Source organism: Asterias amurensis, chromosome 8 (genome assembly GCF_032118995.1).
Source record: "Asterias amurensis chromosome 8, ASM3211899v1".
In the NCBI taxonomy this organism is placed as follows: domain Eukaryota; kingdom Metazoa; phylum Echinodermata; class Asteroidea; order Forcipulatida; family Asteriidae; genus Asterias; species Asterias amurensis.
The window spans coordinates 23157458-23182046 of NC_092655.1; the positions used below are offsets into that span (position 1 = coordinate 23157458).

At 38.9% G+C, this 24589-nt stretch overlaps 2 protein-coding genes across 3 annotated transcripts; one reads left to right on the forward strand and one right to left on the reverse strand.

Moving 5' to 3' along the window:
• Positions 1-827: 827 nt before the first annotated feature.
• Positions 828-10111, reverse strand: LOC139940993 (TM2 domain-containing protein 2-like). Its single transcript, XM_071937399.1, has 4 exons — positions 9926-10111; positions 9297-9390; positions 7449-7570; positions 828-3782 (listed from the first exon to the last, which is right to left on the reverse strand). Exons 1-4 carry the CDS (start codon positions 10099-10101, stop codon positions 3569-3571), a joined length of 606 nt encoding a protein of 201 aa, XP_071793500.1. The 5' UTR covers positions 10102-10111; the 3' UTR covers positions 828-3568.
• A 76-nt stretch (positions 10112-10187) lies between these two features.
• LOC139941080 (fidgetin-like protein 1) lies at positions 10188-23018 on the forward strand. 2 transcript variants are annotated; one of them, XM_071937503.1, is made up of 16 exons: positions 10188-10274; positions 11081-11288; positions 12066-12151; positions 12594-12647; positions 12956-13038; positions 13370-14006; positions 14199-14368; positions 15078-15238; positions 15700-15826; positions 16796-16896; positions 17518-17597; positions 18189-18259; positions 18583-18744; positions 19818-20037; positions 20619-20719; positions 22119-23018. In XM_071937503.1, exons 2-16 carry the CDS (start codon positions 11125-11127, stop codon positions 22242-22244), a joined length of 2343 nt encoding a protein of 780 aa, XP_071793604.1. In that variant the 5' UTR covers positions 10188-10274; positions 11081-11124; the 3' UTR covers positions 22245-23018. The 2 variants fall into 2 exon arrangements, with proteins under 2 accessions (XP_071793604.1, XP_071793605.1); XM_071937504.1 differs by having other exon boundaries at positions 10193-10274; positions 11084-11288.
• The last annotated feature ends 1571 nt before the right edge of the window (positions 23019-24589 follow it).

The window sequence follows — 24589 nt, forward strand, 5'->3', positions numbered from 1 at the left end:
TGATCATGGAGGAATAATTATTCCTCCATGCTTTGATTGACAAACAAAACAAGGTGTGGAATTAAATAAAATCCCCGTGAATCGGTTATTTAAAAAAGCAACGTTCCACCAATTTCCAAAAGATCATATTTTATAGGAGTGAAGTTTCCCGACGATTTTAACAGTAGGGTTATAGATGACTAATACCAAGCTATCTACGGGTGTTTGCTATCAAGGTTGTGGGATTTAATTCGCCATTTGCCCACAAGATTTATCAGATAATATGAGAAACCCACCCTCATTGCTCTCCCTGCATAAATAAACTGTCCCCAAACCACGCTAGTTTCCCGGTATTCAGTCCGCCCCCGCAGTAACCCGAAAGGCAGTTAGTAATTCTTTTGTCCTTGAGTTGAATGAAAGCGTTATCAAAGGGACGTTTGTTTGCAGTGTGTGGATGGCGATGGTCTTAGTCAGCAACAGTTATTTATTTTGGTCAACAGAGGGGGCTCTTTCAGCACAGACTCAGTTGTGCAGTTGGGCAGTTGTCTGAACTTTTACTATGGATGTTTCTATCTTTGACAAAAAGGTTCCCCTCCCCTTTTTTTAAGGGTGGTTTCCCCGTCTTTCCTTATTTTTAACAAATTCTATATTTTGTTCATTTGTTTTGTTGTTCCTTCATTTTGTATTTAATTTTATTTCATTATTTATTTAATAATTTTTGGGGTGGGGGTAAAATATCTGGCCCTTTAAAAAAAGTACAAATTTGGTCCTTATTTGATCAGGAGAAAGTAAATAAATAAATAAATACTAGCGGAGACAGACATAAAGATTCACTGAGGCTAAAATCATTTGCAATCAGTAGAAACCATCAGCTACTGACCTACCATGTTAATTTATACATTTTTTTTCACAACTCAGTAATTTACAAAAATATAGAAAGTCAAAGAACAAATACAGAGGTGGTACATTTTTTTATTTTATTTTCTCTTTTGAGAAAATAACTTTACAAAAGCAAATGGTGGTCAAATCACACAACCCAATAAATGTTCCAACTTTCAATGGTAAAGAAATAAGGAAAGAAAAACAAAACTATTTTGCACAAATTAATTTGTGTGCTTTCAGATGCATAATAAAAGGCTTCATGGCTTAAGTCTTTTAATATTCGAGTGAGCAATTACCTCTTTCTAAAGTACTACGTAACTTCAGAGCAAACCATTCCTCACTATGTTTTATACTCTCAAGAGCTCCCCATTACTTATTACCAAGTAAGTTTTTATGGCAACAATTATTTGGAGTAATTACCAATAGTGTCCAGTGCCTTTAACACTTCCCTGGTGAAATTCCTGGATCGGCAAGCCTGGTATACATGTATAATTTCCCCCTAACCATCCAGGTAAGCCCCCGGGGACGGGGACGTACACCACGCCCCATTAAATGAGCACCAAATGAGTTCTAATTGGGCTCCATGATGTGGTGTCGTTGTGCACACACGGTACTGTGACTCTTTTGTGTTTTTTTAATATTCAATCAACGAGCCAACCACCACAATAACATCTTTACATTGTTACTCTGAACAACCAAGGCCAGTCATAATCATTAGACTTTGATACAATATGACACACTCTACAAAATATTAATACTTCTAATTGCATCAACACTCCAATGTATTGTCCACAGTTCTAGTACAATAGGCACGGTTAATTAGAAAAGTGTGGCCGTCGTAAGCAAATTAGATCATAAATCAAAAGATTTTTTTTCAATTCCAGTAAAAAATGCCCCATTGCCGCTGAGCTGAAGATCCATTCTGGGCATTATCAACAGATGGCAATAAATGCAAGACATTCGTAGGTGACTACAGCTCTGGCTTTGGCTGCCGAGGCAACAATGAAGAATGTCTTTTTAACCCTTGGGTGTGAGACCCACCACATTGTGAGGTCCAAACACAGGCTGTGGTTTTGTTAAAGGAACACGTTGCCTTGGATCGGTCGAGTTGGTCTTTGAAAATCATTTGTAACCGTTTGTTATAAAATGCGTATGGTTAGAGAGATGTTGTGAAAGTAGAATCCTTGGTCTACACAAACAGGCCTCGTCGACTAACATAGTCGGCCATTTATGGGAGTAAAATTTTTGACTCCAATAAATGGCCGACCGTGTTAGTTCACACAGTAAAAGGAAAACCACTCAATTTCGAGGCAAATGTATGTGGATCATTGTATTCTACTTTTAAAATATCTGTCCAACCATACGCATTTTATAAAAAACGGTTACAAACGCTTTTTATAGACCAACTCGTTCGATCCAGGGCAACGTGTTCCTTTAAGATTTGTGAAAGAAGCCTGCCCTTTGGTAGATGCCACCCAATACCATTTACTTAATGGGTTTAACTCTATGTGTGTATGTTTTGTAAGATTTCCGATATCAATTACTGGATGGATTAAACTCTATGTGTATACATGTATGTGTTATAAGATTCCCTGTTTAGAAATTAACTGATAATTCTTTTAGCATAGTATGCCCAGTCAGTACTAGACTTGATGACAAGTCGTTAGGCGCTGCCTATTTTGTCTGCCTTTCATGAAACAGTCACAGTGCGATGTTACACATGCAACAGTCGTAGGTAGCGCGAGGCAGCTGTAATTGCGACTGACTCACACACACATACTGGGATCGAGGGTGTGTGCATCGTCCCCGTAGCTACACCGCGCTGTAACTACACACCGCGCTTAACAATTACCGTCTTGACTTCAAGACTAAGTCAGTACCAATGTTGGCCTGCCATAACTGGGACACAAATACACCCAGCATTATAGGACTAATCACAGGAATCTCCAACAAATGAGGTTATGGCAACCACACAAAATACCACACAGATGCAGGTTTAAACCTGCGTGCTGCCGATGCCGAAGTATCCATGGTAGTACTATGCAAATATCTCGAAGTTGCACAATGGGTTCGTTACAAGCAACAGCTCTATTGGTTCAACGTTTCAATATTTGACCTTTATGCCAAAACCCTTGTGCCCTCCGTGTCTTTTCATTCAAATAAGGGTACCTTCCAAACTTTGTTGACAAAGAACTGGCGTAGCTTTGAAGCAACAGCTCAGTTGGTTCAACGTTTCAATGTTTCATCCATGTTCCCAAACCCCTGTTCCCTCTGCGTCTTTACATTCAAATGAATGTTCCTTCCACACTTTGTTGACACAGAACTGGAGTAGCATTGATACCCCTCATGGGTAAGCTCCGAGTCTAGTATCTGGTCTTCCGCTCCCTGGCTGAACTGTTTAATAATTAGGGCACCAGTTGCTGCCATCATAGGGCATGGTGTTACCCGTACACAGGAGTACAATGTCTAGTATCTGGTCTTCCGCTGCCTGGCTGATCTGTTTAATAATTAGGGCACCAGTTGCTGCCATCGTAGGGCATGGTGTTACCCGTACACAGGAGTACAATGTCTAGTATCTGGTCTTCCGCTGCCTGGCTGATCTGTTTAATAATTAGGGCACCAGTTGCTGCCATCGTAGGGTATGGTACTACCCGTACACAGGAGTACAATGTCTAGAACCTGGTCTTCCGCTGCCTGGCTGATCTGTTTAGTAGTTAGGGCACCAGTTACTACCATCATAAGGCATGGTATTACCCGTACACAGGAGTACAATGTCTAATATCCACCAGACCCCTAACCCACCGAGGGTCAGTAGCTTCCCAACAGCCATGCCGACATGACCGAGGCAAAATCTGTCCACTCCGAGGAATCCAAGCAGTACCGATAAGAGGAGAGTTGTCACAAAATAATGGCCGTTGTATCTAACCGAGTGTCAGAAAGAAGAAGAAAATCGGTTGTCAGGTGTCAAGGTTAATACAAAAAACAGTTGCTGAAGCATGACGATTTTGGCAAAGTAATTCTCAAAGAATTTGTTTTTAAAATAAAGTTACTTAAAGGAACATTACAGAATTGGTTTTGCTAGCAAAAAAGTTGCTGGCAGTATAAGCACATTATGTAATCCACCATATACATAAACTGACAAACCTGTAGAAGTTTGAGATCGATCGGCCATTTGGGTCACGAAAGAATAGTGCAAAACCAATTGCAAATTTTGCATTGCAGCGATGCCAAAACAAAAATGAATAAAACGCCCACTGAGCGATAAACTCCAAACGCGAAATTAGATTATTTATTTCTCATCAAATATGACATTTCAGACAGATATATTTCATGGGATGTTTTCTACTGCCATCATCATTATGCCGTGGTAGTTTTATGTAAATCTGTGATCTTCACGATTTTTGTTTCTTACCAATTCTGTAACGTTCCTTTAAATTACATCTCAAAGCATATTCACAAAATGACTAGCTATCAAAGTCTCCCTTTTGATAGAACTTATTTAAATGCAAGCCATTTCCCACAATGTTTTATACTCTCAAGAGCTCCCCATTACTTATTACCAAGTAAGTTTTTATGGCAACAATTATTTTGAGTAATTACCAATAGTGTCCAGTGCCTTTAACACTTCCCTGGTGAAATTCCTGGATTGGCAAGCCTGGTATACATGTATAATTTCCCCCTAACCATCCAGGTGAGCCCCCCCGGGGACGGGGACGTACACCACGCCCCATTAAATGAGCACCAAATGAGTTCTAATTGGGCTCCATGATGTGGTGTCGTTGTGCACACACGGTACTGTGACTCTTTTGTGTTTTTTTAATATTCAATCAACGAGCCAACCACCACAATAACATCTTTACATTGTTACTCTGAACAACCAAGGCCAGTCATAATCATTAGACTTTGATACAATATGACACACTCTACAAAATATTAATACTTCTAGTTGCATCAACACTCCAATGTATTGTCCACAGTTCTAGTACAATAGGCACGGTTAATTAGAAAAGTGTGGCCGACGTAAGCAAATTAGATCATAAATCACAATTTTTTTTTGCAATTCAAGTAAAAAATGCCCCATTGCCTAAGAGCTGAAGATCCATTCTGGGCATTATCAACAGATGGCAACAAATGCAAGACATTCGTAGGTGACTACAGCTCTGGCTTTGGCTGCCGAGGCAACAATGAAGAATGTCTTTTTAACCCTTGGGAGTGAGACCCACCACATTGTGAGGTCAAAACACAGGCTGTGGTTTTGTTAAAGGAACACGTTGCGAGTTGGTCTTTGAAAAGCGTTTGTAACCGTTTGTTATAAAATGCATATGGTTAGAGAGATGTTGTGAAAGTAGAATCCTTGGTCCACACAACCATGCCTCGTCGACTAACATAGTCGGCCATTTATGGGAGTAAAATTTTTGACTCCAATAAATGGCCGACCGTGTTAGTTCGCACAGTAAAAGGAAAACCACGCAATTTCGAGGCAAATGTATGTGGATCATTGCATTCTACTTTTAAAATATCTGTCCAACCATACGCATTTTATAAAAAACGGTTACAAACGCTTTTTATAGACCAACTCGTTCGATCCATGGCAACGTGTTCCTTTAAGATTTGTGAAAAGAAGCCTGCCCTTTGGTAGATGCCACCCAATACCATTTACTTATTGGGTTTAACTCTATGTGTGTATGTTTTGTAAGATTTCCGATATCAGTTACTGGATGGATTAAACTCTATGTGTATACATGTATGTGTTATAAGATTCCCTGTTTAGAAATTAACTGATAATTCTTTTAGCATAGTATGCCCAGTCAGTACTAGACTTGATGACAAGTCGTTAGGCGCTGCCTATTTTGTCTGCCTTTCATGAAACAGTCACAGTGCGATGCGATTTTTAAAATAAAGTTACTTAAATTACATCTCAAAGCATATTCACAAAATGACTAGCTATCAAAGTCTCCCTTTTGATAGAACTTATTTAAATGTAATTTTTTAGTTTTAGGGAACCTTAGCACGAGGTCCCTTTTGTAGGACTCCATCTTAGGTCCTGTTCTCTTCACGACATACACTCTGGTAGATACCACCAAGCCGACGAAGAAAAAAAAATGAGTGCAGCATGAGAGACAGATCTACATTTAAGGTTACTCTAGAAGACTCGCTTTACTTTAGGGCATCAGGTTGGTCGTATGGTTTATTTCCATTCCTCTTTTCACTATTCTAGGAGGCGCCGGTACAAATCTCACCCCTACCAGAGCTGCAAGCATTTACATCTTGTTGATTTTGCAACCGACAATCAGTTAGAATAACAATAAATAGGAAAACAAGTTCCCATAATCAGGGAGATGTTCAGATTTGTTCATCAGAGCATGGAGAGTTGAGGGGTTGGGGGGCAGTACTGGTTGGGGGGGGGTCTTAAATACCTAGCTGGTCTCTGAACATGGCATCTCTGCAACTTGTCTTGCTGGCTACTACAAACTATGTTGTCCAAAGGCCCACACTTCGTGTATCACAACTTATATATAAAATAACAAACCTGTGTAAACTTAGGCTCAATCGGTCATCGGAGTCGGGAGCAAATAACTAGAAAACCCACCCTTGTTTCCGCAGGTTTCGCCGTGTCATGACATGTGTTTGAAATAAATCCGTTATTCTCGATATCGAGAATTGATAATTGTTTTAATGTTTTCTCAAAAAGTAAAGCATTTCCTGGAATAATTTTTCAAGGGAAGTCTTTCACCATTACCTTCTGTAAACCCTGTAAGTTATTTGTAAATCTGTGAACTTTTAATTTTGGTTCTGTTCAGAAAGTGTCCAATGGCTTTAAAACACTCATCTACCTTAGGGATGCTAAATGGATGATTGTTACGGAGCAGCAAACAAAAGAGATGCGAGTTTATGCAACAATTGCAGATCTAAAAAAACTGTGTAACGTACTGGTTGAAAATGCATCTTACAATGTAAGATTAAACACCTTGAACACCCAGCAGGGTGGATATGTGCGCTTCACAAGTCTTATTATTATCATTATTTAATGTATTACGTGTACTTCCTATTCAGATGTGAACTTCATCAGTTTAAAAATTCAACAACAAATGTGCAGTTTATTCTTGAGTGTTTGAATGCTCATTTGACCATCAAACTGGTTGTGATCATTACCATTAGAAAGATACATTGATGAGCAACTAAAACTTCCTGAGGGTAATAAAAGTACACAGTTTAGTTCCCGATTGGGCTTCTTCACAAAAAGTAAAGCCTCAAGTAAAAACAAAATCAATCTTAAAACCTCATTTTGGATTCCTGTGGTATGCAAGTTTCCATTCACTTATAAGGGCCAGCCGTCGATTTCACAAAACTCTTCCTAACTTAAGACTAATCTTAGGACTTAGGACGAGTCCCAACCCTGCACTGTAGCATGCAGACTCTAAGATTAATCCTAAGTTAGGACGAGTTACTCGTCCTAACTCGAGATAAGACGAGTCCTAACTCTTTGTTAAATGGACAGCAGCAATGTGAACAAATCATATGCCAGAGCAGAACTGCTGATGCTGCACTAGTGAGGGGTGAATGCAAATAAAGCAGATATTACTTACTTAATACATGGCACATTGTCTTTGATAAATGTCCTACTGCCATAGCAAGCAATCCCAGGAAGTACTGTGCAGTTCACTGATGTTGTTGGTACTTGGCCGTGTTGCTGTTTACCATACATCTCCTATGGAGTGGGAAAAAAAGGAAAAGAAAAGCAAAGTTACAAAGCTGGAGTTGCACACTTGAAGCCAAACAAAAGGGGATTTGGGTACTTTTTGTAACACAAAACACAATGTCCACAGATTAACATTAAACTTACACCATTTGAAGGTAATGATAGTAGAAAGGGTACCTTAAAATATTAGTTGCTGAGGTGCTGTAGTTTTTGAGAAATGAGTAAAACAATGCCACAAAAATACGTTTCTACATGCTGAAATAATTTTCATCTCATGGTCACTGAGACAAAATTTATTTTCATTACATTGTTTTACTCATTTTTCAAAAACTACAGCACCTCATCAAGTAATATTTTAAGGGAAGCTTTCTACCATCATAATCTTCAAACTGTGTAAGTTTAATATAAATCTGTGGACATTATTGTGTTTTTTTGTCCAACAAAATGTACCTAGACCCTCTAAGGCTTAACCTGAACATCTGACAAGTAATTTTGAGGCCATGGTTAAAATTTTACACTGTATTGCATGCTTGGGGCCAGAGATTTTAGTGTGGGCCAGTAAAGTCAAGACCACACAAGTCTTGGTATTTTACATTCTAATATTATTATCTCATATTGTAAAATTTTGTAAAAAAAAGATGTTTAATAGTTTTTGATTTTTGGGGTTGAACAAAGAATTGACTAGAGTGGGATTCGAACCAACGACCTCCAGATTAACATGCCGGCGCTCTACCAACTGAGCTATCTAGCCCTATATTGGTGGTGTCCCTATTTTGTCAATATCTTTGTTCGGGGGTGCTAGTCAGAAGCCATACAACCGTTAACTGCCGTGTAGCCAGGGATCACACCTAAATTATGATACAACCTGGGAAGCGGCATCCAGGGGATCACCTTAAGGGGATGCGACTTTTTGTTTCAGATATCAATATAAACCACAAGGGAAACTGACTGGGTAATAGTTTTTGTTAAGAGTCTGGTGAATGTGTTTTACATCTGTTGAATATCAAAGAATACTTGTAGACCGATTAAATCTTCTCTTTGTGTTGTTTGTTCAAATAAAAACAGTTTACATGGTCAACTTTGTGGAGTTCTTTCTCATTAAGATTCTGGGCTCGATTTCACCATGATTTCACCAAGCACTAAGATTCATCTAAAAGGCAGTGGACACTATTGGTAATTGTCAAAGACTAGCCTTCACAGTTGGTGTATCTCAACATATGCATAAAATAACTAACCTGTGAAAATTTGAGCTCAATCGGTCGTCAAAGTTGCGAGATATTAATGAAAGAAAAAATACCCTTGTCACACGAAGTTGTTTGCTTTCTGATGCTTGATTTCGAGACCTCAAATTCTAAACTTGAGGTCTCAAAATCAAATTCGTGGAAAATTACTTCTTTCTCAAAAACTATGTCACTTCAGAGGGAGCCGTTTCTCACATTGTTTTATACTATCAACCTCTCTCCATTAATCGTTACCAAGTGAGGTTTTATGATAATAATTATTTTGAGTAATTACCAATAGTGTCCACTGCCTTTAAGATGAGTTGTCAATAATCACCATAATGATTTGTATTGAGACATCACACTTTGCTAAGCAATTAAAATTGATACACGGCTTAAGATCAGTCTTAGCTCTCTGTGAAATTTAACCCTGGTCTGGTAAACTAAATTCTGGTTTGACCATAATGAATGGTCAGGTTTAACACTCTCCCCTAGCACAGATAATAATACTTTACCTTTGTGCATCCAATGTCATCCTGTTTCTTTGTGGTATTGATATTTTCTGAACTTAAATCTTTTGGAGCTTCGCATTCAACATACTCAGGTGGCCTGATGTAAGAGGAAAAAAAGAAAAGAGAAAAACATTGAAACTTTTGACTATGTACGTGTATGCCTGCGAAAAAAGGAGTACAGCGCCCCAGTAACTGATTCCTGGGTCTAGTATAGTAGGAAAAGTTTCCGTATGGCGCCACCACTTTGTCATTCGATATGAAATAATACTAGTATCTAATTTACCTCAATGAGATATCCCTTTTTGAAAAATTTGTGAAAAAGTGGTGGCGCCATACGGAAAGTTACCCCGCATGGAAAAGTTTCCGTATGGCGCCACCACTTTTTCATTCGATATTGAAATAATAATATAGTATTTAATTTACCTCAATGAGATATCCCTTTAGTTAAAATTAGTGAAAAGGTGGTGGCGCTATACGGAAAGTTATCCAAATGTTATTATATTATAATATTAATAATATACAGGCCTATAATAGCCTGTAGGCCTAACATTAACAATTAGTAACAACTTTAACAATTTTAACATTAATTTTTAATTCACAAACAAAACACTAAACAGGAACATTTCACATACACGTATTCGCATCGTATGAGCGGCGAGTGGGGCTCATATTCTACTCCATTAGATTCTTCCCAACGTGTATTATCTTCTGGAACAATTATCTGCCGATTTTCGGCTAAAATTTCGGACAGAGCTAAGAACATAAACACAACAAAAGTCGCAACAAAATACACACAGGGAGCAGCCATCTTCCTTCATCTTTTGCTTGACATTTACTGTCATACCGCCCTCATGTGACGACAAAAACACCAGCAGAACGTAAACACAATCATCATCTCGCGCGAGCAAGCAGCAAGCAGCCAGTGATGAGTACCTAGTTAGTAGCGGGAAATGTGAAAATCGAGGATTCATCAACAGCGAAGTGAGTTTCTTTTGTGATTTACTGATTTCTTGTGAACAATTTTTCAATGAGTAAATTTTCTCCTTTGCTTCATGCCGAGTGTCAGTCTTAATTATATTGTAAAATCTAAGGTGGTGTTTAAATGCACAAACGGGAGAGCCTTATCTTACTTACTTAGTTAGGCTACTTGCTTACTTACGATTGATAGGAGAAATTGTTTAGGCTTATGCCTTTTTGACCCCATTTCTATCATTGATTCCTTCCAATAGGCTTCGAGCTCTTTCTTGAATGTTGACACTGTTTTGGCATTTACTACTTTGTGTGGGAGACTGTTCCAATGATTCGCTGTGAAAAGAAGTTCCTTCTGCACCTAATGTTTTTGTTGAGAGTCGGCTTGTATCTTATATTTTTTTGTATAAAAAGTTATAGTAAAATAGTAAATTCTAGTTAGTAGAAAGAAGTACTCATCAACCATGTCAACAAAGAAAAGTCAAACACAAACTTTGTTGTCTGTCCATTATGGTGGAGGTGGGCTGTGTGTGTCTAGCTGTGTACAGTGACACGGTGTGGTGAGCATATGCCTTAGAGGTTCCTTGCTCTAAGTAAGACCTCCTAAATGAGGTTCGTTCCGCTAGCGGAATGAACCTCATAATACCATAGATAGAGCAAGGCTTGCTCTATGCTCATGATTATACTAGACCCAGTAACTGGGGTGCTGTATTCCTTTTTTCGAAATTTTGACATTATCGGTCTGATGACATTGACAACAATGACAGCAACTAAGGATACATTGTAAAATGTTAAAAATAAATGTTCTATATTTACAGCAGAAATGCAGACCACGCCGAAGTAAGATCTCATTCATGTTGACATGGAAACGGAAACCATGGATGAAAAAGAAGCAGAAGGTTTCATTTTGCAGAAATGGCAGAAATGCTTTTTCGACCTGCAGCGACCAGACACTGGTCCTGGTGTGAGAGCAGACAGTATTACTGGTATTCTGCAGCAAATTTATCAAGCTAGGACAACAGACAGGTAGGTTATATGTGGTTCGGATCCAGAAGTATTTCACTCTTCAGGTAACAGGTGAAACATTTGAAGTTGGAACTGCAATACATTGAAAAGCATGAAATAAAAACCAAGATGGATGTGTGACCTCAAAATTGTTAGGACAGTTTTGGGGTATCCTAATTAATTCATCATTCAAAGAAGACAAAAATCTGTGGCCGCCTCATCCTCAAATTGTTAAGGGGACAATTGTTTTGTATGTATGGGGCGCATCCCTGGAGTCGCCGCCACCATCACCTGTTCTCTTTCATCAGTCGCCGCCGTAAATTCACTGTAAATTCACTGTAAATTCTGAAGCTTTTGACCTGTTTTACAGCACTAGACCGCTAAGCCGTGACACGTTTTATTAGTAGATAATTGCAGTGAAAAATACCAAAGCAAAGTATTGGCGTGTCATGGCCAAGTGGTTAAGAGAACCGGATTCAAGCTCTGGTGTTTGATCAGCAGAGTGTGGGTTCGAATCCCGGTTGTGACACTTCCTGCGTAAAATTGGGGAGGTAGTGCTTTCTGCTCTACTGGCTAGGCTTCATACTGATGATACCCAAGCCTACATCCGTATGGACTGTGAAAGGGGGAACCCTGTTTCAGCCCTAGGAGTAGGTGGCAACGGCCTCTAGAAAAAAATAATTGTAGCCCACACCTTGAAGTGACCTTCAGGCCTTGTGTGTCTGGCAACTTGCCAAAAACAAAAAGTAAAAAAAAATCCTGTCTTTGACAAGAAACTGTGTCTCTTTGTGTTGACAGTATTGATGAAGATGTTCATGGTGATCTTGCAAGGCAGTACATCAAGTCATACTCCGCTATTGTTGACAGTGTCAATCCAGAGACAGGTAAATACATCCTTCAACGATGTCCCCCTCAACATTAGGGCATTCAAGTTGGTTAAGTGGCTTCTTCTCTTCACTCTTTTCTTTAATGAACCCCAGTTTGAATCCTGCTTTAGACCAGGGCCCAATTTCATCAAGGTGATTTATGGCAGAAAATATTGCTTAGCAAACTTCTTGGCTACGCCCAAAATAGGGCTCCCGTCACAACAATGTCAATTGGGTTTTTGGTAGCCAGTTTTTGCTAAGCAATCAAAAAGCTGACAGACAAGTAAAGACAAGATTCCAACTGGTCCGACTGGCTAATTAATGAATAAAATCTAAGTTCAAACCCTGCCTTTTCTTCATTTCAAACCTTTCAAAAGTAGTTTTCCTGAAATTTCTTTTGAATCTGATCAAATTGTTTATTACCTGTATTGTTTCAAATATTTTGTTTATTATGTTTCAGGGCTTAATAACTACGCTGATGGTGCTCTGACGCTGTGTGCAAATCATCCAAATGGTACGTCGACAAGACTCAAAATTCAAGATAATCTGTGCTCGAAAACCCTAATTGGTCTTGTAATCTATCATTTTTACTGAACCAAAATAAAGAGGTTTAATATTGTAAATCTTAAGTGTACATTGATAAATTTCTTAAAAGAAAATATTTGGTAAGCATATTTTTGGAGTAAAATGCAAGAGTATTCACACAAAAAAAAAAACAAGGTGGCATCACTTGACTCTAAATTGTGTCATTGATTCAAGAAATCAATGTTAGTATGTTTATTACCTTCAGTGATTATCAAATCTGTTTTTAATTGACTGTAGAAAGTGCAGAATGGACGACATCCTTCACATCTGAAAGCCTAAAAGATCTTCCCTGTGTGCAGAGCCTATTGAAAACCTCCAAGGTATTAAACATTGTTATCAACTGGAACAAAACAATACAGCGATTACCAATGGTCTGTTTGAATCTAGTTCCTAAACCCTGGTCCAGTGGTTGGACTACAGGACTTGCAACCACAAGGCTGTAGGTTCGAATCCTACCAACCGCTGATTTCACACTACTTGAATGAGTATTGCCATCTAGTTATTGAATCACAATGTCTTGATTTTGTGCAGTTGATAGTCGTAGATTAAACCAACACTTGTGCTAGAGAGAGTGGCTGGTATTTGTTTGACTTGTAAATTATTTGGAAGACGTTTGGTTAGGATTTGTTGTATTAAACTTTTGTTTTTCAGAGAAATGCGGAGAGTAGAAGACCTGTAAGACCCAATGAGAAGATCACCCTCAATCAAACAACTCTGCAAACAAAGAGAGCTGTTGATCCACAAACGTCAACAAGTGCTCCTAATCAACCAGGCAGTTCTAACCTCAGAGGATCCACAAGTTCAACCAACTCTTCCATGTCACTCAATCCACCATCAAATCCACTCTCCTCGTCGTCATATCCACCAGGCAGACCTTCAGGTTCATCAACCAATGCCACAAATCATCCACCAGGTCAAAGTTCAAGAAACTCGGGTCAGAGTTTAAGACCTTCAGATCCGGCCGCAGCCTTCCAGGAAACTACAAACAGAGGGACGTTTCCCCAACCGCCTGCAACGAATCTGCAGACTCCTTGGCAAGGGGGTCACCATGGGGTTCTGAACGCAGCTGCACCTCCTCCCAACAAACGGGCCCCTGTAGGGTCCTACTCTGCCCCCCATCAACCTGTACCTGCCTTTGCCTCACGTGCCACTGCCAACAGGTCTGAGAACCAAGGACCTTTAAACAGGAATCCTGGCTTTCCTTCACATCAAGGTCCTCGACAGAGTGTGTTCAATACGACTGGAGCTCCACCACAGACTCTGAAAAGAAAGACCATGTTTCAAGAAGGTATCTGAGAAATTTTCACCAACTTCAATTTTTTTGCTGCTGAAGTCTTAAAATGTTAAGTAAAATTTGCATTCAGGATGTTGCTTTAATGTAGCAAACATCAAATTTTAATATGGAGCTGTTATAATTGTCACAAAGTGATCACATTTTTTAAAGATCTAATCATGTTCTATACTTAATCATGTTATACAGTTGAGTACAATGGGGATGGTCAGTTGCCCTTCCGAACCTCAGTCCCTGAGCGTGCAGGTTATGCAGAGAGAAGACAGAATGATGGTCCAGGTGCAAGACCCAGGGAAGACGATTATGATGATTGTCCCAATGCAGTACCAAGTGTATTTAAAACTGCCTCTGAACAGCTAGTAAGTTTAGATATGTGTTATCTGCTCACAGTATGTAAAATGTTCTCAAGCAATATTTAATAGATGTAAGAATTGCATCAGGGTAAACATATTAGTTTTTTGTTTTTACCCATATACACCGATGTGTGTTAGCACTGTATACTCAGTACTTTCCCGAGTCCTGTGAAAAATATCACAGGCATTTTTACTCGGGTGCGATTCGAACCCACGACCATATTGTTTTTGATCAACTTTCTAACAGGTACTTTTCCTGAATCCTATGCAAACTCTTTGGACACCCTGTTTTTAATTTGGACACCCTGTTTTTTTCTGTTATTATATTGTGTTGTGTGTGAACAATTTGGAGACTCAATTTGGGCACCCTTTTTTACCAAATCCTGACTAAGATCTTGATGATAGGGGAAAACAATCCACAGACATACTACCAGGTCTGATTCGAACCCAGCACCCCTGGCATTTTAAAGCAGATGTCTTCAGCACAATGTAGTGTTGTTCGAGTCAGGCGCCCTCTCAAGTCGAAAGAAGGCTGCTCATCGGCCCCTCCTGTGCACCGCATGTGCATAGCTGCGCGTTTTCCATTGTTTTACCTCCAAGATGGTGGCTGGATGATGCCACTGCATTTAGGTCTGTTGCATCTTTGCAATGAGTGGAGTAAAAGTGAAATAAAATCAACTATTATTCCCCATAAAAATTTGTCCTCCATTTACAGAGTATAAACAACCAGAAAAAGTTTGGTGGTCGTGGAGGGGGTGGTGCCCCCACGCCTTCAGCTTATGGAACCAACAAGAAATCACTGGGAAGCACCAGGAGAGGATTAAACAGCAAGTTTGTTCCACCGGTGATCAATCGAGATGACGAGGATGCTGAAAGGTCAGATTTCTGGTTTTGTTTTCATACCTGAAAATTCTTCATATTTAACTTGTTGATAAAAAAAAAAAAAAAATCGTTGTGTCTGTCAAAAACATTGTATCTCCTAAAATAACATTTTAGTCTTCGAGAAAGACTCTGCTGGGGTCGGAACATCAGGCCATTAACAACTTTTTTGTGTGTTAAAAACACGTCTATTATTGTCAAAACATCGAATCACACTTAAAATATACTTGAGTCGCTTCAAGATACAATTATTTTGCACGGAGCTTTTTAATCCAGGTACAACTTTCTTTAAAACTAAAAGAGAAAGACTATGCTAGGGTCGATGCCTGCGGCCATCACCACTTCTCCTTTCAATAGTATTGTGTAGTTTCATGAAAACAAATTCATTATCAGCTGGAGGAGTATTCAACTTTGCTAAACACAAATTAAACTTACCTTTTCCGTTTGTAACATCTCAGAGGTCACCAAGGAGCAAAGTCAGGGGTTGGTGGAAGGTCAAAGGTGACTGGAGGCGGTGAGGAGGAGGTGACAGATGAGCGACTGAAAGGAATCGATCCCAAAATGATTGAACTCATTGCAAATGAGGTGTGTAGAAAGTTGATGTTCATGTTTTGTTTGTTTGTTTGTTTTTTATTTCCAAATATCACAATAAATAATCATAAATATACAAGACAAAGGAACAAAGAGTGATAGGAGGGCACCAGGAAAAAGCCTAGGCTTGTACAGAGCCTGGACCCTTTATAATATAAATTAATTGGTTTTACTTTATAATAATAACAATGTTGATTGATGAAATAAAAGCACAGTGAAAGGTAGATCCATCGCCTCAACTTTTTTTAAAGAGTTTTTTAAAGTTTACCCATTCCGTTTCCCTTGTTGTTTGTTACCTGATCTTTGAAATGGAAAGTTGCATGACCTTGAGGTAATTCCTCTGCTGCAGCTTCCCAGGTTGTATCATAAGCTTTGGTGTGATCCCTGTATACGACATTTAGAGTTTGAATGGCTTTTGACTGGCATCCCTGATCAAAGATATTGAAAAAATAGGGAGACCATTTCCCAGTGACTTGCCCATTGAGAATTGAGAAATGTAATGATTAAATAGCCTTAAAGTACATAAAAGCCTTTAAGATAGATTTGTAGATATAGGTCTGTTCTTGTACTCAATAAAATGTTGCTACTTTTTTTGTGAATCTGTGAACCAAATATCACGCCTGTCAGAGCAAGATTACAGAAAGCCTTACATAGGGACCTTAGAGTTGCAATGATGGTTGTAGGTAGGAAAGGAGAATCTGTGAACCAAATATCACGCCTGTCAGAGCAAGATTACAGAAAGCCTTACATAGGGACCTTAGAGTTGCAATGATGGTTGTTCATGTAGGTAGGAAAGGAGAATCTGTGAACCAAATATCACGCCTGTCAGAGCAAGATTACAGAAAGCCTTACATAGGGACCTTAGAGTTGCAATGATGGTTGTAGGTAGGAAAGGAGAAGATTGAATGAAATGTAAAATACCAATTGAGGAAACTTGTTGTGTACCATTTCCTTTGATTGCAGATCATGGATCATGGTCCTCCGATACATTGGGACGACATCGCTGGCTTGGAATTCGCTAAGACAACTATTAAAGAAATTGTTGTATGGCCGATGCTTAGACCGTAAGTCAAAGTGACAACATTTATAAAAAATTAAAAACAGTTGTTGTCTTTCACTAACTGTTCCACCTAAATTCAACTTCAACTCTAACCTACCAACCAAACAAGTCCAGCAGTTCAATGTTTTTCTAAATGCACTTTGTTTTATAGCATTCAATGTTGACACTTCAGAGCTGCGAGATATGTAACTTCATAAAAGGTATAATATATGTTAAATTTGCATCGGGAATAAAGAATATTAATTTTGGTTTTTACCCATACACCGATGTGTGTTAGCACTGTATACTCAGTACTTTCCCGAGTCCTGTGAAAAAAATATCACAGGCATGTTACTCGGGTAGGATTTGAACCCATGTCCCTTGCAATTCTAGAGCAGTGTCTTACCAACTAGACTACCGAGGTTGCCTGGCAGCTAGAGGCAGTTCGAATCCTATGTTTTGGCAGCGGGTACCGCAACGATATAATATATGTTAAATTTGCATCGGGAATAAAGAATATTAATTTTGGTTTTTACCCATACACCGATGTGTGTAAGCACTGTATACTCAGTACTTTCCCGAGTCCTGTGAAAAAAAAGGTGATCTTAATTACAAACTGAAGAGACCTTTCTTTTACTTGTTTCAGGGATATCTTCACTGGTCTTAGAGGGCCTCCCAAGGGCCTGCTGCTCTTTGGTCCTCCGGGTACTGGTAAGACTCTCATAGGTAAGGAGTCTTCTTTTTAGTGGCTCGATTCCAGGACTTATTTTATAGAGCTGCTTAAGCAGGAAATGTTGCTGAAAAACATCTGCTTAGCTACAATCAGCAGGATACCAGTCACGGATGCTACATGAGAAATTATATTTTATGTGTTCAACTTGTTCAACTAGTTTTGTGTACGTAAGCAGCTCTATGAAACTGGTCTCGAAAGGTATGCCATTAACTTATATTTCACAGGATTGCTAATACTATCGCTAGAGATTTACTCATGGCTATCAACAGTTGGCAGAGAATAATTACTTTGGTTTGTGCTTACACAGATGTGTAAAGTTCCAAGTACCAAATACCGGTCCTTTTTTAGTCCTGTAAGAAAAACAAATCCACAGACAATTGGCTGGGATGTGAACCCATGACCTCCACATTCTGAACCACTGAGTGTGCCCTTTGATGAGAGGTAAGTTATAATCCCGTCGGGCAATGAATCATTTGGCGTTTGGAAGATAGTGATGGAAAGTTTGTTGGAGTTAGTTGCAAAGTTGTGGAAACTTTTAGTTGCTGTACTGTGAACATACACTGAGCAGTTTGGATTATTTGCAGGAAAATGCATTGCTTGTCAATCTGGAGCGACGTTCTTTAGCATCAGTGCATCATCCCTCACTTCAAAATGGGTAAGTCAGGGTCAAGGTTCAAGGGTTCTTTAAAAAAGTTAGTAAACTTTTAAGACAGATATGGAGACTTATCTTGCACTGTAGTTTCCAAAAGAAGAGTAGACTTTTTTTTCTCCAATACAAGTGCACAATCACATGCACTCTTCTTATATAGCCCCTACCTACTAGTTTTTGACTCAGTGAAACCTTTTGCAAACACACTCCTGGGGGTTTTCCAAACTTTATTCTGTCCCTGTCTTCCTTGTACACAGCCGTCATACCTTTCATAAAAAAAACCTTCTTAATTCTGACAATGGAATGACAAGGGTCTTTTGGGTCCTTAGGTCGGGGAAGGAGAAAAGATGGTGAGGGCGCTGTTTGCTGTTGCCCGATGCAATCAACCCGCCGTCATCTTCATTGATGAAATCGACTCGTTGCTGTCTCAGAGGTCCAATGATGAACATGAATCCTCTCGACGGATCAAAACAGAATTCCTGGTGCAGTTGGTAAGTGTTTTTGTTGGGGGTTTCGAATCAAGGTTGGTTGGTACTACCACTATTTATCTGGCATGCAACTTTTCTGCTTTTTAGCAATTTCTTTGTATACACAAATGCTGCCATACAGAGGTGAACAAATCTACGATTGTTTTTGTTGCCCATTTCCACTTTTTATTTTAAGTGTTTCGTTGTGGGTTTGAATCCAACTTGGCTTGTCATAATGTTCTATCAGGCGTGCAACTTTTCTGCATATCAGCTGATTTTCTTTGTTTAAAAATAAAATACTGGCAGAGGAAAGTGATAAACACTATACAAAGTGTTTTTGTGCTTGGCTGTTGCCTTTGTTTTGTTCATGATTTCATAGTCACATTTTTTATTTATTCATGAAATGGTGCAACAGTTTGCCTAAAATCACACATAGATCTCTTTAGTACATTAGGCTAATGCAGGGGTCGAAATTGCCACTAGCCCGCTAGCCCGGGACTACCAGATTTACAGCCGGGCTACTGATTTTTCCAGTTTGATAGCCCGACGGGCTAGTGGAAAAACAATGCAAAAATCATCATTACAAACAACAAAGAACTGTGCTATGGTGTATTGTAAAGTTTGAGCCGTGACGCGAGACATAATGTGTCTTTCGGGCAACCAAAATCTCATCAGGGCTACTAAAAATTATTGGTTACTAGCCCTGCTGACTACCATGTAAATACACTTAATTTCGACCCCTGCTAATGTGTAGAGATCTTACAAGCCATTCATACAACCTCATTTTCACATTGTGTACAACTGCAGCAATACCTGAACAGAATCCGCAGAAATTTGTCATGAGTTTTGGTCCTCACAAAAAAGAAATGGCTTTTGGTTTAAAAAAAGACATTTAATGACCAAATGTGGGTCATTTTGTGGTTAAGTCACATTGGATGGAACAGATTAACACTTTTTCAATGTTTTCTATATCATCAATGTTAATTGTTTCTTACAATTCATGATGTGTACATCATTGTAGTGCACTGGAGAACATCATGTTTGCTAATTTTGTTAAAACTTTTTTTTCAACTTACATTGCAATCTTTTCTTTTCAGGACGGTGCCACTACCAGTTCCGAAGACCGCCTCCTTGTTGTCGGTGCAACCAATCGTCCTCAGGAGATTGACGAGGCTGCCCGACGGCGACTGGTCAAGCGGCTGTATATCCCTCTACCTGAGGCTCTGGCTAGAAAGCAGATCGTTCAGAATCTACTGACCCAGCAGAGCTACTCACTAACGGAGGATGAACTGGACATGGTGTGCGTGGAGACTGATGGTAAGCGCTAATAAACTTTTCAACTGCATGAGAAGTGAACACAAAGTAATGTGCGACAATAATACAGGATGTTGCCCCTTCACTGACTTTGAAAATCTATTTTGAGATATTTATAGCCATGACCCACACTCACTCACCTTTTACACAAAAAGACCCCAACAAAACCCTGGTGGGTTTGGCCATCCACTTAAGAAGGGCCCTGGGCATGTTTCCTTGTTGCCCCCTTCTTAACCCCTTGCCCCCTTTCCCATCCAAACTTGCCCCCGACCCACCCTTTTCTCCCAAGCTATGCTACTGAATGTGGCACTTTTTGAATGGACCATCACAATTATTGTATGAATGATGGTTGTTATTTGTTGGTCGTCACCCTTGTATTTTTTGATGGTTGTAAAAAACTCTGTCTCTGTGTAATTTGCCCTGTAATCTTTTTTTATAGCTCTGTATTATTTTTAAAATTATTTTTCTTACCTATTTCACCAAAATAACTCTTTTATGTTTTTATTGTAAGAATAGAAGACAATTTTCATGCATTTTAATGAAACATTATATAATAAATTGAATTGAATTGAATTGATTAACAGGTTACTCTGGTGCCGATATGGCCAATCTGTGCAGAGAGGCAGCTTTGGGTCCTATACGATGTATTCAAGGAACGGATATTCAGTTCATCAGTGCCGACCAGGTAAAGCTGCGTCTCAATCAATTCGAATATGGCCATAGTGAATATATATAATGAATAGGGTAGGTGGCCTTAGCTTTCGATCTAAACCGGACCTTCTTAAGAGGCATAAAACAAGTACAAACAAATACATATCCATTTATAGAAAAAGAGAGGGGGAAAGGAATTAAGGGAAGGATCCAGAAAGAAGCGGGAAAATACCAGCCAATCAAAGTTTCTTTTTCAGAAACAATATTGGTGGCTATAGTGAATATATATATATATTTTTGAGACTTTGAGATTCTAGTTGATGCAATTGTTTCTTTGTCATAATTGAGGGAATTTGTGCCGACCAGGTAAAGCTGCATCTCAATCAAATGACTTCCATGTGACTATGGCTATTGGCTGCAGGGGCAGTGTGTATTGTAGTCAGTGATCGACAGCCATAGCCACTGCCGAAGCCATCAATTCGAATATGGCCATATGGAATATATATATTTCTTTGAGACTTTGTGATTCTAGTTGATGCAATTTGTTTCTTTGTCATAATTGAGGGAATTTGTAAATTATCGACAATGACACACCCAGGTGTGCACCTATTGGCCCCCCCCCAAAAAAAAAAAATCCCCAAAATAAAATCTCCTAAAGGGTTCATGAAATAAAACCTTGTTTGTTGCACACAAAACAAGACTTGAGCAGCAGCCGGCGTGCTTTAAGACCAGGGCCCAGTATCATAGAGCTGCTCAAGCACAAAAAGTACCATAGCAAACAATGCTACTGGCTACTGTCATTTGTACTTTCTGTAACTGGTTATCTGCCCATTTTGCCCATTTTGCTTAGCAGTAATTTATTTAGCATTGAGCAATATTTTGGCTTAAAGACACTGGACACTACTGGTAATTGTCAAAGACCAGTCTTCTCAGTTGGTGTATCTCAACATATGCATAAAATAACAAGCCTGTAAAAATTTGGGCTCAATCGGTTATCGAAGTTGCGAGATAATAATGAAAGAAAAAACACCCTTGTCACATGAAGTTGTGTGCGTTTTAAAATTCTAAACCTGAGGTCTCAAAATCAAATTCGTGGAAAATTACTTCTTTCTCGAAAACTATGTCACTTCGAAGGGAGCCGTTTCTCACAATGTTTTATACTATCAACCTCTCCCCATTACTCGTCACCAAGTAAGGTTTTATGCTAATAATTATTTTGAGTAATTACCAATAGTGTCCACTGCCTTTATGCAACTTTATGAAATTGGGCCCTGCATGCGGTACATTGAGCGCATTTCCCCACAATGTAGTCATCAACTCTAGTGTGGTGTCATTACCGGTAACAAGAAGAATGTGGTTACTCTATATAACAAGATTTGTCGGCCATGACCCCCTATAATCTAGTGTTTGTATTCTTTCTCTTGTTTGCCTAGGTCCGTCCTATATTGTATCAGGACTTCCATGGTGCTTTGCAGCACATGAGACCAAGTGTGTCCAAGTCAGATCTGGACATCTACCTGGAGTGGAACAAAACCTTTGGCAGTGGGGCTAGTAAATGAACAAATAGACTGGTACCTTGAGTATGCAGCTTCATATCTACCTGGAGTGGAACAAGACATTTGGCAGTGAGGCTAGTAAATGAACAAATAGACTGGTACCTTGAATAGGCAGCTTCATATCTACCTGGAGTGGAACAAGACCTTTGGCAGTGGGGCTAGTAAATGAACAAATAGACTGGTACCTTGAATAGGCAGCTTCATATCTACCTGGAGTGGAACAAGACCTTTGGCAGTGGGGCTAGTAAATGAACAAATAGACTGGTACCTTGAATAGGCAGCTTCATATCTACCTCAAGCTGTGTCCGAATTAGCGGCTACGGTAACAGCCGTAGTCGTAGCTGTAAACGCCAGTTCGGTTACAGCCTGAGAGTGGAACTTAAAGCAATCGGATGTGATGGATTAGAAATAAACCTATAGACATTTGGAAATGAGCCTTGCAACTGCAACAAACGTCGTCTGGCTCTTTGACTTTCCAGCTAACCTTCGAATCTGACTCTCAGTCAGTGGGGAAAACTTCAAAGGAAATTCTCACAAATTTTTGTCATGATTTGGGGTTGAACAAAGACAAGCGTCATAATGTCTTCTCTTTACTGATATCTTCAGGCCTCTAGGTTAAAGTGCCTGTCACCTTTAAGGATCTCTTGGTTGCATTAACAGAAAGATTTAAAATGAAACAATAATAAATACAAATCTCTTTGATTTGCAAAATCGAGTGTTATATACTCAACTGAAGTTGCCTGTTTTGAAGAATTAAACCACATGTGAATGTAAGATTCAAACAAATAAGTGGTATATCTTTTCTTTCAATCAATGTTTTTGTGTGTTTTTAAGATTAGTCTTAAAAAATTATATGAAAAGTCACGTCCTTTTCGCGCCCTTTTATTTATAGCCCTGGACTTCATTAAAATAAATATAACTATATATTATTTAGAGAACTCTAATAATCAATATAATCTTACAAAAAAAAATGAAAGGCTGGGATGACTAGTTCCCACATGTATGTCGAAGGGGGTGTTGAAAGAATTTGACTGTGCCCTAGATGTTGTTAAAAGTGAAGAACAGTGCTGAGCATTAGTCATTCATAGCTTTGCTTTGAAAAGCTTTTTAAATGTTGTTATAGTGTGTGCGTTGGGTTGTTTGTTTGTTTGATTGGGTTTTTTTGTGATGGAAGGGGGGAGGATTGAGTACATTAAAATTGTGTATTTTTCTTACATTTTGGCACATTGTTGTACTTGGAAGGCTTCCTTGTACATACCTACAAGTTTTACTATTGAGGTCGGATCTAATATTTTTTCTTCTAAAGGATAGTTCGTGTAACAAACATATCACAAGAGGCTAATAAACTTTCCAAAAACTTATTGTCACTAAAAAAAATCAAAAAAATCTTACCATTTTTTCCTCTTTAATTCACAAGGAGAAATCAAATATCAGTCAAAAAATGTTCAGCCATTTCTGCTTGGTGTGTCTTTGTTTTGCTGTCCTCTTAAAATACTTGTTTTTGTTTTGTTTTGTTTTGTTATAACGAAGTGAATTGGCAAGTCCCAGTGATATGTTGTTATCACGTGTTCAGCCTACTAGATTGGATATCTTGATTTCATAAAACGTTCATACGTTTTACCAGTATTCCCATTTCTATAATCGTAAATCGTGACTGTCACTTTAAACCTTGTGGTCTTTGATGTATGATGAATATACCCAGTTCCACCCAGGAAGCCATGGATCTACAACAACCATCACCTATTTACAGTCAAAATACACTCAAGGAAGGTACTAATTATCTCTTGATACATTATTGGCACGTGCTTCTTTGGTGGTGCAGTGACCGGTCGAATTTCGGTGCATGGTGTGTGAAAATCAGTCTGGTGAAAATGAAATGAAAGACTCTTACTTTTCATCAATGAAACCTAGTTGATTATTTCATTAAGTAATACAAAGGTGAATATAGGTAAGTTTGTTTTTCTTCCAAGTTTGTTTTACAAGAGTCCTGCAGAGGTCTCGCTGCGGGCATGGGCAGTTCAGTGCCTGTGTGAATTTTCAATTCTTGAAGTATGAGCCGTTGGCAAAACTTAACGAAGTTTTTGTGTGTGCAAGTTTGCTCAGTCAACCATAAATACAAGCACTGTAGCGCATCACCCCTGATGTGGACAACTGGGCCCAATTTCATAGAGCTACTATAAGCACATAAAAAATTGCTCAGCATGACATTAATTTTGCCTTCCAAGTTGATAAAAACAGGATTACCAACCAAATTTCCACGTGATTGTCAGGATAAGCAAACAAAAGCTGAATACCAGTAACAAGCAATATCCAAAATATGGAACTTTTGCCTGGTAATCATGTTTTTA